Raw genomic sequence first — 12,331 nt, forward strand, 5'->3', positions numbered from 1 at the left:
GCAGCTTGAGGCTGTTAGGGTGACCATGCTCTTCCACCTAGGAGATAAACAAGCAGAAATATTCACGAGAAGTAGGGGTGACGGTGTTTGGGTGTACCTCATTTCTGGCACCCCAAGTCCACCCCTAGGGACACCACTTAGACAGTAGCAGAACACTACAGAAATTATCAAATGTCCAAAGACCAAACACACCCATTTCTAGTAATTATGAGATACACAGAAATGAGTCCAAATGTAAGCAAAGCAAAGATCAGAAGTGGAAATAAAAAGAGAATGTGGTAAATACTTCTTGCAGGTGGTGGAAACTGGCTTTCATTAACATAAAAGAACTTCCAGGCTCTTATTGTATAAAACTCTGTGTTTTTACAACTTCAAAGAGACAGACTTTCTTTCTCAACAGGGTCAGGAATCACTAGAGCAAAGGTAGCCAGCCAGCTCATGGGTTAGGTCTGTTGGTACAATTGATAGAAAACAACTGCTAGGAAATAATTATCACAAGATATCTATCACCCCAACCATACGTATATTCTCCCAAAGAAATACCTAACTAACAGGGTACAACTGTCTGAAAATCCATGGGGAAAAAAGAAGACCTGGGACACATATACTGTCCCAATGATTCTATGTAACTGGACACTGACTTGCTGCCCACGTTCGGAGGCCCTGTGATTTACTGCTCTGGAGTGCTGTTGTGCAAGACAAGAGCACACAGCAAAGGGTCTGTGTGCCTTATCTTGTGTGAAACACTGGTGACGCCTAATAATTTAGAAAGTGATCAAAAACTACTGGTGGTCACCACTAACCCATACCTTAGCTACTAGTTTTTAAACTATCCCATTATGACTCATGCATTTCTAAACTCATGAATCCTTTTCAGGTTTTGCACACTGCTGCTTGAGCAACCTGTGCCTCTCCAACCAGATCCTGAGCTCTTGAAGGTCAGGAACCAAGTCAGAGAATTCTATCATTGTACCTGAGAGTGACTGGCACAAAGCTGAGTTCTAGTTATTTGGAGCTGAGAATAGAACCCACAAACCTTTGATTTCTATCATAGAAATTTCTTAGAACCTCTGTCGGAATCACCCCAGAAATTTGGTAAATTCAAACAAAGATATCTGGCAGAGAGGACCAGGAATCCTCCTTTTAAAGAAGCCCCTTAGAATATTCTTTACCAAAAAAAAAAAAAGTTATTTTTAATTGAAGGATAATTGCTTTACAATATTGTGTTGGTTTCTGCCATACATCAACATTAATCAACCATAGATTACGTATGTTCCCTCCTTCTTAAACCTCCCCCCCCACTTCTCACCCTATCCTGCCCCTCTAGGTTGTCACAGATCTTACTTACATGGATGTTTGGGAACTGAGAGCTGTTACATACAAATAAACACTTACAATCCTAAGTATATGTTTCACACAAGGTGAGGCAAGACAGTAACGAAATCAAGCTTAAATAACATTTCCAACTTCATTTCCTCCCTTCTCAATCCTTCCTCTCACCACAGTCCCAATCACCCTCCTGGAGCAAAATCCTGATCAACTCCTTCCTTTACTCAAAACCTTCCCAACCGTGAGAGTATAAACCCCACAGTCATTAAGGATCTTTATGGCCCAGCTGCAATCAACAGAACTTTTTAACTAAGAGCACGGACTCTGGTGCCAGAATGACTGCATTCAAATCCCAATGATTCCAATTATTAGGTTGTGTTAACCTCAGCAAGTTACTTAACCTGTCTGTGCCTCAGTTTCTTAATCCGTAAAATGGGGATATGGGTAGTACCTGCCTGATAGGGTTGTTGACAGGATTAAATGAATTAATGCACGCACAGCACTCAGAATAGTGCCTGGCATACAGTAAGTGCAGTTAAGTCTTCGTTTTTACTATTTTCCTGACCACCTCCTGCTACTCACCTACTCATAGGTTATACTCTAGTCCCACCTGTTAATTCCTGCCCTTTCCCCACATTGTTCTATCTGTAACACAGATACACACCATCTCTGGGTCAAAAGTGTCCAACTGACAAGACCCAAATCAACCATCACTTGAAAATCTTTAATGACTAACCTTCCTCATAGCTCAAATTAATCCTTCCTGCCTCTGTGCACTAATGTAACTTTCATTTGTGCATGTTTTCTCATCTCCTAGACTACGATTTCCCTGGAGATGTTAGTATAATTGAAATAGTACCATTTTAAGAGTGACACAGTCCATCTATCTCCTCTGAGCCTCTGTTTCCCATTTCTAAGTTCAGGATAGTAACAATTCCTTTGAAGGAAGCTTAAATGACTGATTTCTATCTACAGATAGTCCGAAAATCTGCTGTGTGATTGATTGGCATTAGCAATTATTAATAGTGGTGTTTATTTAGTGCCAGCTAGGTAGCCACCAGGGTGGCTCAGAGGTTAAAGTGTCTGCCTGCAATGCGGGAGACCTGGGTTCGATCCCTGGGTCAGGAAGATCCCCTGGAGAAGGAAATGGCAGCTCACTCCAGTATTCCTGCCTGGAGAATCCCATGGAGGGAGGAGCCTGGTGGGCTACAGTCCACGGGGTCGCAAAAAGTCAGACACGACTGAACGACTTCACTCACTCAGGTAAGTAGTACCTGTGCCAAATACCAGAACTTCAAAAAAACAACAATAACAACAACTGCCCTGGAGCAGCACAATTTTCCCATCAAGTTTATAGAGATATGCAGGGAAACACTGAGCACATGGGTTTGTATATCCCTAGGCAGGCTTGTTTATAAGCCAGCTGTGACAAAAACAAACCCAACCCAACCCAACCCACAAGTGCATTCTTGCGGGTCAGCTCTGGGACGTGCTCCAGGAGAGGGAGGTAGTAAAACTCCTTCCCATTGGCATTGAAGCAGGGCAAAGACTAATAGAGTTTTGCCAAGAAAATGCACTGGTCATAACAAACACCCTCTTCCAACAACACAAGAGAAGACTCTATACATGGACATCACCAGATGGTCAACACTGAAATCAGACTGATTATATTCTTTGCAGCCAAAGATGGAGAAGCTCTATACAGTCAGCAGAAACAAGACCAGGAGCTCACTGTGGCTCAGACCATGAACTCCTTATTGCCAAATTCAGACTGAAATTGAAGAAAGTAGGGAAAACCACTAGACCATTCAGGTATGACCTAAATCAAATCCCCTATGATTATACAGTGGAAGTGAGAAATAGATTTAAGGGCCTAGATCTGATAGATAGAGTGCCTGATGAACTATGGAATGAGGTTTGAGACATTGTATAGGAGACAGGGATCAAGACCATTCCCATGGAAAAGAAATGCAAAAAAGCAAAATGGCTGTCTGGGGAGGCCTTACAAATAGCTGTGAAAAGAAGAGAAGCGAAAAGCAAAGGAGAAAAGGAAAGATATAAACATCTGAATGCAGAGTTCCAAAGAATAGCAAGAAGAGATAAGAAAGCCTTCTTCAGCAATCAATGCAAAGAAATACAGGAAATCAACAGAATGGGAAAGACTAGGGATCTCTTCAAGAAAATCAGAGATACCAAAGGAACATTTCACGCAAAGATGGGCTCGATAAAGGACAGAAATGGTTTGGACCTAACAGAAGCAGAAAATATTAAGAAGAGAGGGCAAGAATACACAGAAGAACTGTACAAAAAAGATCTTCATGACCCAGATAATCACGATGGTGTGATCACTGACCTAGAGCCAGACATCCTGGAATGTGAAGTCAAGTGGGCCTTAGAAAGCATCACTACAAACAAAGCTAGTGGAGGTGATGGAATTCCAGTGGAGCTATTCCAAATCCTGAAAGATGATGCTGTGAAAGTGCTGCACTCAATATGCCAGCAAATTTGGAAAACTCAGCAGTAGCCACAGGACTGGAAAAGGTCAGTTTTCATTCCAATCCCAAAGAAAGGCAATGCGAAAGAATGCTCAAAGTACTGCACAATTGCACTCATCTCACACACTAGTAAAGTAATGCTCAAAATTCTCCAAGCCAGGCTTCAGCAATATGTGAACCGTGAACATCCTGATGTTCAAGCTGGTTTTAGAAAAGGCAGAGGAACCAGAGATCAAATTGCCAACATCCACTGGATCATGGAAAAAGCAAGAGAGTTCCAGAAAAGCATCTATTTCTGCTTTATTGACTATGCCAAAGCCTTTGACTGTGTGGATCACAATAAACTGTGGAAAATTCTGAAAGAGATGGGAATACCAGACCACCTGATCTGCCTCTTGAGAAATTTGTATGCAGGTCAGGAAGCAACAGTTAGAACTGGACATGGAACAACAGACTGGTTCCAAATAGGAAAAGGAGTACGTCAAGGCTGTATATTGTCACCCTGCTTATTTAACTTGTATGCAGAGTACATCATGAGAAATGCTGGACTGGAAGAAGCACAAGCTGGAATCAAGATTGCCGGGAGAAATATCAATAACCTCAGATATGCAGATGACACCACCCTTATGGCAGAAAGTGAAGAGGAACTCAAAAGCCTCTTGATGAAAGTGAAAGTGGAGAGTGAAAAAGTTGGCTTAAAGCTCAACATTCAGAAAACGAAGATCATGGCATCTGGTCCCATCACTTCATGGGAAATAGATGGGGAAACAGTGGAAACAGTGTCAGACTTTATTTTTCTGGGCTCCAAAATCACTGCAGATGGTGACTGCAGCCATGAAATTAAAAGATGCTTACTCCTTGGAAGGAAAGTTATGACCAACCTAGATAGCATATTCAAAAGCAGAGACATTACTTTGCCAACAAAGGTCCGTCTAGTCAAGGCTATGGTTTTTCCTGTGGTCATGTATGGATGTGAGAGTTGGACTGTGAAGAAGGCTGAGCGCCGAAGAATTGATGCTTTTGAACTGTGGTGTTGGAGAAGACTCTTGAGAGTCCCTTGGACTGCAAGGAGATCCAACCAGTCCATTCTGAAGGAGATCAGCCCTGGGATTTCTTTGAAAGGAATGATGCTAAAGCTGAAACTCCAGTACTTTGGCCACCTCCTGCGAAGAGTTGACTCATTGGAAAAGACTCTGATGCTGGGAGGGATTGGGGGCAAGAGGAGAAAGGGACGGCAGAGGATGAGATGGCTGGATGGCATCACTGACTCGATGGACGTGAGTCTCAATGAACTCCGGGAGTTGGTGATGGACAGGGAGGCCTGGCATGCTGCGATTCATGGGTTCGCAAAGAGTCGGACACGACTGAGCGACTGATCTGATCTGATCTGATCTGATTGGCGTTTCAGAGCGTGTCATCAAGATCGTCTACAAGGTCTGGCCAAGGACTGGCCAATGGGCTTCGGTGGGAAGGACCCAACGAGGACTACGGAGGGCAAGACAGCACCTGGCTCCTTCTCCCCACCAAAGTTGGAGGGCCGCCTTCTGCCCCGCCAAAGATCCCCTATCAGACACGGCCTGATTCTCTTTTGCCTTTTTTTTTTTTTAATTACAGAGAACTCTCTTTTGCATAAGTCCAGATTTCTAAGCCATGAAGTCACAATCACAAGAGCTGGGAGTGTGACTCTGGGTTTCACTTTTCCTTTCTGCGAGTCCCTTATACTCTTTTAAAACGGGTTCATTCGTTCAGCCCTGGGGCCAGAACGCACCCGGCTAATTAGATCTGAAGCCCAGTCTGGCGTCTATCAGGAGCCCGGTCAATTCTGCACGCGCTGTCGCAGGCTGCGAGCCGCGCTCCCAGGGGCAGGGTCCCGGTCATCTCCCTCCGAGGTGTGAGGCAGCCACGTCCTCTCCGTCTCGCCCTGGGGAGGGTGGAGGCGGAAATCCAGAAACTACAGGCTCGGACTGTGACCCGGGAGAGAACACACGTGAGGTCCAGTAACCGGCTTGCCGAGGTGGGGCTCTCGGGAAAGATGGAGAAGCTGGCCAAGTGGGGGTCCGCGCCTCAAAGCTAGGGCTGAGGCTGCACAGAACCCAGGTGTGGGAGGGGAGATCCCGCCCACCTCCTCCGAGCCCGTCCTCCACCGCCTCCTTCCACACCCTAAGTCGAGCCCGCCCGCACCCTGGCTACCCTCCGCACCCTGGCTACCCTCCGCCAAGCCGCTTCTTACCTCTGCGCTCATGGCAAACCTGGCCGTCAACCCCTTCCTGGGCCCCTTCGCGGACACAGAGGAAGAGGTAGCAGCTCCACTTCCGGAAATAACCTTGGACTCACTGCGGAGGAGGGTACCCCGCCGGTCCGCGACCATAGAGGACAGGCCGCAGTTGTTCCCCAACCTCCTGAACCCTGCGCCCTCCCCGCTGCCTAGAGCGGCCACTCCCGCGCCTGGGGGTCCGCGCAGGCGTACTACCTCCAGCCCCGCCCCTTCCTCTTGGGTGGACAGACCTTGAGCGCAGGGCGTTACACGCTGAAGGTGCTCCCGCGGGGTGTCTGTTTTGTTAACTGCAGGAAACAGCTTTGCCCGGAAATTAAAATAATATTACAAGACCGTACTGTACTCGCCACGATTTTTTTTTTGGCGGTTACATTGTATGCAGAAATCAGAGGACCGTCGCTGTATTTCCATTTGCAGTATTAAGAATCGGATTATTAAAATATCTTTCTTATCGCCACGTTTTTTCCTCACCCAGCGTCTTGGTTCGTTAAGCTGTGCTGTGGTGTGCTTAGGCGCTTAGTCGTGTCCGACTCTTTGCGACCCCGTGGACTGTAACCCCCAGGCACCTCTGTCCATGGGGACTCTCCAGGCGGAAATACTGGAGTGGGTTGCCATGCACTCCGCTAGGGGATCCTCCCAACCCAGGAATCGATACCAGGTCGATCCCTGCTGCTGCTGCTGCTGCTAAGTCGCTTCAGTCGTATCCGACTCTGTGCGACCCCAGAGATGGCAGCCCACCAGGCTCCCCCGTCCCTGGGATTCTCCAGGCAAAAACACTGGAGTGGGTTGCCATTTCCTTCTCCACAGGTCGATAGCTAGATGGTAGTTATCAAAGGCTGGCGGGTTCTTCACTGTCTGAGCCACCAGTTAAGAATTCATTCTGATTATCTGCTTTAAGTCACTGGCCTGCAGATTGATAAAACTGATCATTTTCCTCCCTAGAAATAAAATGTGCAAAAAGTAAAAAGACTGATAGTTCTGTGCTAGTGCCAGGAGTGTACGAACTCATTTTCTGGAGGATAGTCTGGCAATAGGCAGCACCAAATTTTTAACATTGCAGTGAAAGATACATGACAAAATTTACCATCTTAACTATTTTCAAGTGTGTAATTCACTGGCACTAAGTGTATCCACATTATTGTGCAAGCATGACTCACATCCATCTCTAGGACTTTATCATCTTCCCCAACTGGAAATTCATATTCATTCAATTCTCAATAGTTTTCCCCAGCCTCTGATAACTACCATCTAGGTACCACATGTAAATGGGATCATACAGTGTTTGTCTTGTGACTGGCTTATTTCACCCACCATAGTGTTCTCCAGGTTCATCTACTTTGTAACGTGTCAGAATTTCCTTCCATTTAGAGGTAGAATAATATTCCATTGTATGTATACACAACATTTTGTTTATCCAGTTTATCTGGTGACGGATACTTGGGTTGTTTCCGCTTTTTGTCTATTGTGAATTATGCTGCTATGGATATGGGTGTACAAATACCTATTCAAACCTCTACTTTCAGTTAGTTTGGGTGCATGCCCAGAAGTGGAATTGCTGCATTACCTTTGATAATTCTATTTTTAATTTTTAAAGACAGGCCATAATGTTTTCCATAGGGACTGTACCATTTTACATTCCCACTAGCAGTGGGCAAAGTTCCAATTTCTCACCTAATAGGCGTGAAATGAAACCTCATTTTGGTTTTCACTTGCATTTGTGATGTTCGGCATCTTTTCATGAGCTTATTGGCCATTTATATCTTCTTGGAAGAAACATTTAAGTTCTTTGTCCACTTGAAAAATAATTTTATTTATCTATTTATTTTGGCTGTCCTGGGTCTTTGTTGCTTTTCTCTAGCTGTGGTGAATGGAGCCTACTCTCTAGTTTCGATGCTAGGGCTTCTCCTTGTTGTGGAGCTCAGGCTCTAGGTGTGCAGGCTTCAGTAGCTGTGGCTCCTGGGCTCTAGAGCACAGGCTCAATAGTTGTGGTGCCTGGGCTTAGTTGCCCTGTGGCATGTGGAATCTTTCCAGACCAGAGATCAAACCCATGTTTCTGGCATTGGCAGGCAAAGTCTTTACAACTGAGCCACCCGGGAAGCCCCACTCCACATGTCCATTTTTATACTGGATTATTTGCTTCTGTGTTTTTGGGGTTGTAGGAGTTCTTTTTGTATTACAGATTTTAACCCATTATCAGATATATGGTTTGCAAATATTTTCTCCCATTTTATGGGTTGCCTTTTCACCTTGTTGGTAGTGTCCTTTGAAGCACAAAAGTCTTAAATTTTGATATAATTCATTGATTTTTTTTCTTTTCTTGTTTGTGCTTTTGGTGTTATAGCCAAAAAAATCATTGCCAAATCCAATGTCATGAAATTTTGCCTATGCTTTCTTCTAAAACCTTTATAGTTTTGGCATTTGCGTTTAGGTGTTTGATTTACTTTGAGTTAATATTTATACAGTGTTAGGTAAGGGTCTAACTTCATTCTTTTGAATGTGGATATTCAATTTTCTCAACAGCATTTATTGAAAAGAGTATCCTTTCCTCATTGAATGAGCTTGGCATCCAAATCATTTGAATGTATATTCAAGGGTGTATTTGTGGGCTGTCTACTCTATTTCATTAGTCTCCATGTCTATTTATGTCAGTGCCACACTGTTTTGATTAATGTAGCTTTACTCTAAGTTTTGATAATTATTGAACTTAAATTACTTAAAATTTAAGTGGCCATATGTGGCCACTACTTTCTATCTAGGACTTTCAAAGCTGATACCAGTAGGCAGAGAGATATTTCAGATTTTAAGTTTGACTACTTGTATTGGTTTTCACATTTACACAGACACTGCTGCTTACACTAAGAATAGAGGACATAGCTAACTATATATAAATTTCCTATGAATGAGGAGAGGAAAATGGACTTGTGGCACCTGGTGGGGATAATATGGTCACACTCTTACTTGTTCTTTAGGGTACATAATATTTTCTTTTGGGGGAAAATGGTTATTTTCTTTTCAAAAAGACCAAGTGGTTTGTACTCAGCATTTCTCCCAAACCTAAGGGGTGAATTCAGGGAAATGTGACAGGAGGTCAGAACTCTGATCATAGCTTATTGACACATTTATTTCTACAGTGCTTTACAAGTCACATACATTATCAACCCTGATCCTAAGACTGATTTAGTGGAAGAGAAAATCGAAGCTTAGGAATATCGAATAATTCCAGACCTAATAAACAGATGGTAAAGAATCTGCCTCCAGTGCAGGAGACCCAGGTTTGACCCCTGGGTCAGGAAGATTCCCTGGGGAAGGGAATGGCAACCCACTCCAATATTCTTGCCTGGAGAATTCCATGGACAGAGAAGCCTGACAGGCTACAGTCCATGGGGTCACAAAGAATCAGACACGACTGAGTAACTAACACTTTCTCTCTGACCACTAACATCTTGACTGAGCCTTAGAAGCCAGATCATCTAACCAACTTCATACAGCTTTTGTGAAAGACCAAGGTGAATTCTCAGACAGCCATTTTGCTTTTTTGCATTTCTTTTTCTTAGGGATGGTCTTGATTCCTGTCTCCTGTACAATGTCACGAACCTCCATCCATAGTTCATCAGGCACTCTGTCTATCAGATCTAGTCCCCTAAATCTATTTCTCACTTCCACTGTATAATCATAAGGGATTTAATTTAGGTCATACCTGAATGGTCTAGTGGTTTTCCCCACTGTCTTCAATTTAAGTCTGAATTTGGCAATAAGGAGTTCACGATCTGAGCCACAGTCAGCTCCCGGTCTTTTTTTTTGCTGACTGTATAGAGCTTCTCCATCTTTGGCTGCAAAGAATATAATCAATCTGATTTCGGTGTTGACCATCTGGTGATGTCCATGTATAGAGTCTTCTCTTGTGTTGTTGGAAGAGGGTGTTTGCTATGACCAGTGTATTCTCTTGGCAAAACTCTATTAGCCTTTGCCCTGCTTCATTCTGTACTCCAAGGCCAAATTTGCCTGTTACTCCAGGTGTTTCTTGACTTCCTACTTTTGCATTCCAGTCCCCTATAATGAAAAGGACATCTTTTTTGGGTGTTAGTTCTAAAAGGTCTCGTAGGTCTTCATAGAACCATTCAACTTCAGCTTCTTCAGTGTTACTGGTCAGGACATAGACTTGGATTACCATCATATTGAATGGTTTGCCTTGGAAACAAACAGAGATCATTCTGTTGTTTTTGAGATTGCCCCCAAGTACTGCATTTTGGACTCTTTTGTTGACTGACGGCTACTCCATTTCTTCTAAGGGATTCCTGCCCACAGTAATAGATGGTGATTGCAGCCATGAAATTAAAAGATGCTTACTCCTTGGAAGGAAAGTTATGACCAACCTGCTGCTGCTGCTGCTGCTAAGTCACTTCAGTCGTGTCTGACTCTGTGTGACCCCATAGATGGCAGCCCACCAGGCTCCCCATCCCTGGGATTCTCCAGGCAAGAACACTGGAGTGGGTTGCCATTTCCTTCTCCAATGCGTGAAAGTGAAAAGTGAAAGTGAAGTTGCTCAAGTTGTGTCCGACCCTCAGTGACCCCATGGACTGCAGCCCACCAGGCTCCTCCATCTATGGGATTTTCCAGGCAGGAGTACTGGAGTGGGGTGCCATTGCCTTCTCCTAGACAGCATATTAAAAAGCAGAGACATTACTTTGTCAACATAGGTCTGTCTAGTCAAGGTTATGGTTTTCCCAGTAGTCATGTATAGATGTGAGAGTTGGACTATAAAGTAAGCTGAGTGCCGAAGAATTGATGCTTTTGAAATGTGGTGTTGGAGAAGACTCTTGAGAGTCCCTTGGACTGCAAGGAGATCCAACCAGTCCATGCTAAGGGAGATCAGTCCTGGGTGTTCATTGGAAGGACTGATGTTGAAGCTGAAACTCCAATACTTTGGCCACCTAATGTGAAGAGCTGACTCGTTTGAAAAGACCCTGATGCTGGGAAAGATTGAGGGCAGGAGCAGAAGGGGACGACAGAGGATGAGACAGTTGGATGGCATCACCGACTCAATGGACATGAGTTTGGGTAAACTCCGGGAGTTGGTGGTGGACAAGGAGGCCTGGCGTGCTGTGGTTCATGGGGTCACGAAGTGCTGCGAGGTTCATGGGGTCGTGAAGAGTCGGATACGATTGAGCGACTTAACTGAACTGAAGGTAAATTCTTTTGACCAATCCATGTTTATGGAGCATCTGCTCATGTCAGCAGTGTTGTAGGCTCTGGGAATCAACAGCAAACCAATAACCAACATAAAACTCCATTATGCAGGACCTCATCTGTTTTGCTCACCATCGTATTCCCAGTAGCTAGTGCCACAGCTAAGGGTCTCAGCTTTGCGTTCCCTGTCGCCTCTGCAAATAACCCTCTTTCCCATTATTCTTATTGCAGCATTCTGCTCTTTCTCTTTAAACAGATCTTCGGATTTCCAAGTAGCAAATTTGAATCTTGCCTGACTTTCTGCTCGTCCCTCAAGTTAAGCACCAACAGGGTTAGGCATCTTGTGTTTTCTATTCATCCCTGTATCCCCACTCCTTTCAGGGTGTCTGGCACATAATTGGAACTCAGGAAATATTTCCTCATCAATTGGATGGATGTCAGGTCACTCCCACTTCTCAAGTAAAAGGTCCAAGCCTGGTGGTCTCCAGTGAGACCACGCCTTGGAGAACTTTGATAGCCACGCCCCTGCTGCCTCCCGGGAACGAAACCAACCCTTGGCCCCGCCCCCAAAATGACGCAGGGGCACGTGACGCGCGCCGGCGCGCGCTGTTTCCGGAAGTCGCCCCCGTGATCTCTGCCGCGGCTGCCAGCGCTGTCGCCGCGGAACTTCGCGAGTGGAACGGTCGAGGCGGGCCCGGGCGGGGCCGGAGGCCTGGCCACTCCGCAGAATGGAGATAATCAGGAGCAGTGCGTGTCCGCTGTACACCTCCCCGCCTCCTCGCGGCAGTTCCTCACCCGGCCTGCTAGGCCCGCACCGCGGCAGGTCTACTTGACCCGGCCTGGGGCAGAGGCAGTCCCCTCAGGGGTTTGCTCCCCTTTTGCGCCTCTTGGGGCCTTGTTCGTCTCTGGCCAGTGCACCCCTCTGGGCTTATACCCCTCTGGTCTGTGCACCCCTTAAGGACTTGTCCTCTCATCCCAGGATCCTTGGAAGCTCCCCTCCCTCCTTCCCTATCCCCCTAGTAACTCGTGGGCAGGAAGCCAGGCC

At 45.4% G+C, this 12,331-nt stretch overlaps 2 protein-coding genes across 9 annotated transcripts in view; one reads left to right on the forward strand and one right to left on the reverse strand.

The window, feature by feature from the left end:
* Nucleotides 1–6,263, reverse strand: part of BFAR (bifunctional apoptosis regulator) — a 31,823-nt gene extending 25,560 nt beyond the window's left edge. For all 4 annotated transcript variants that reach the window (XM_005906342.3, XM_070363184.1, XM_070363181.1 and 1 more), the window contains exon 1: nt 6,055–6,263. The gene's annotated coding sequence lies outside the window, so the exon portion shown is untranslated. The remainder of the gene's footprint in view (nt 1–6,054) is intronic.
* A 5,615-nt stretch (nt 6,264–11,878) lies between these two features.
* The window catches only part of PARN (poly(A)-specific ribonuclease), a 179,399-nt gene continuing 178,946 nt past the window's right edge, over nt 11,879–12,331 (forward strand). For 2 of the 5 annotated variants that reach the window (XM_005906343.2, XM_070362222.1), the window contains exon 1: nt 11,879–12,033. In XM_005906343.2, the coding sequence (XP_005906405.1) occupies nt 12,015–12,033 (19 nt within the window). In that variant the 5' untranslated portion in view covers nt 11,879–12,014. Of the gene's footprint in view, nt 12,110–12,331 lie in introns of all 5 variants that reach the window. The other 3 variants (XM_070362219.1, XM_070362221.1, XM_070362220.1) reach the window with 2 other exon arrangements.

This window comes from Bos mutus, chromosome 25 (genome assembly GCF_027580195.1).
Source record: "Bos mutus isolate GX-2022 chromosome 25, NWIPB_WYAK_1.1, whole genome shotgun sequence".
Lineage (NCBI taxonomy): Eukaryota > Metazoa > Chordata > Mammalia > Artiodactyla > Bovidae > Bos > Bos mutus.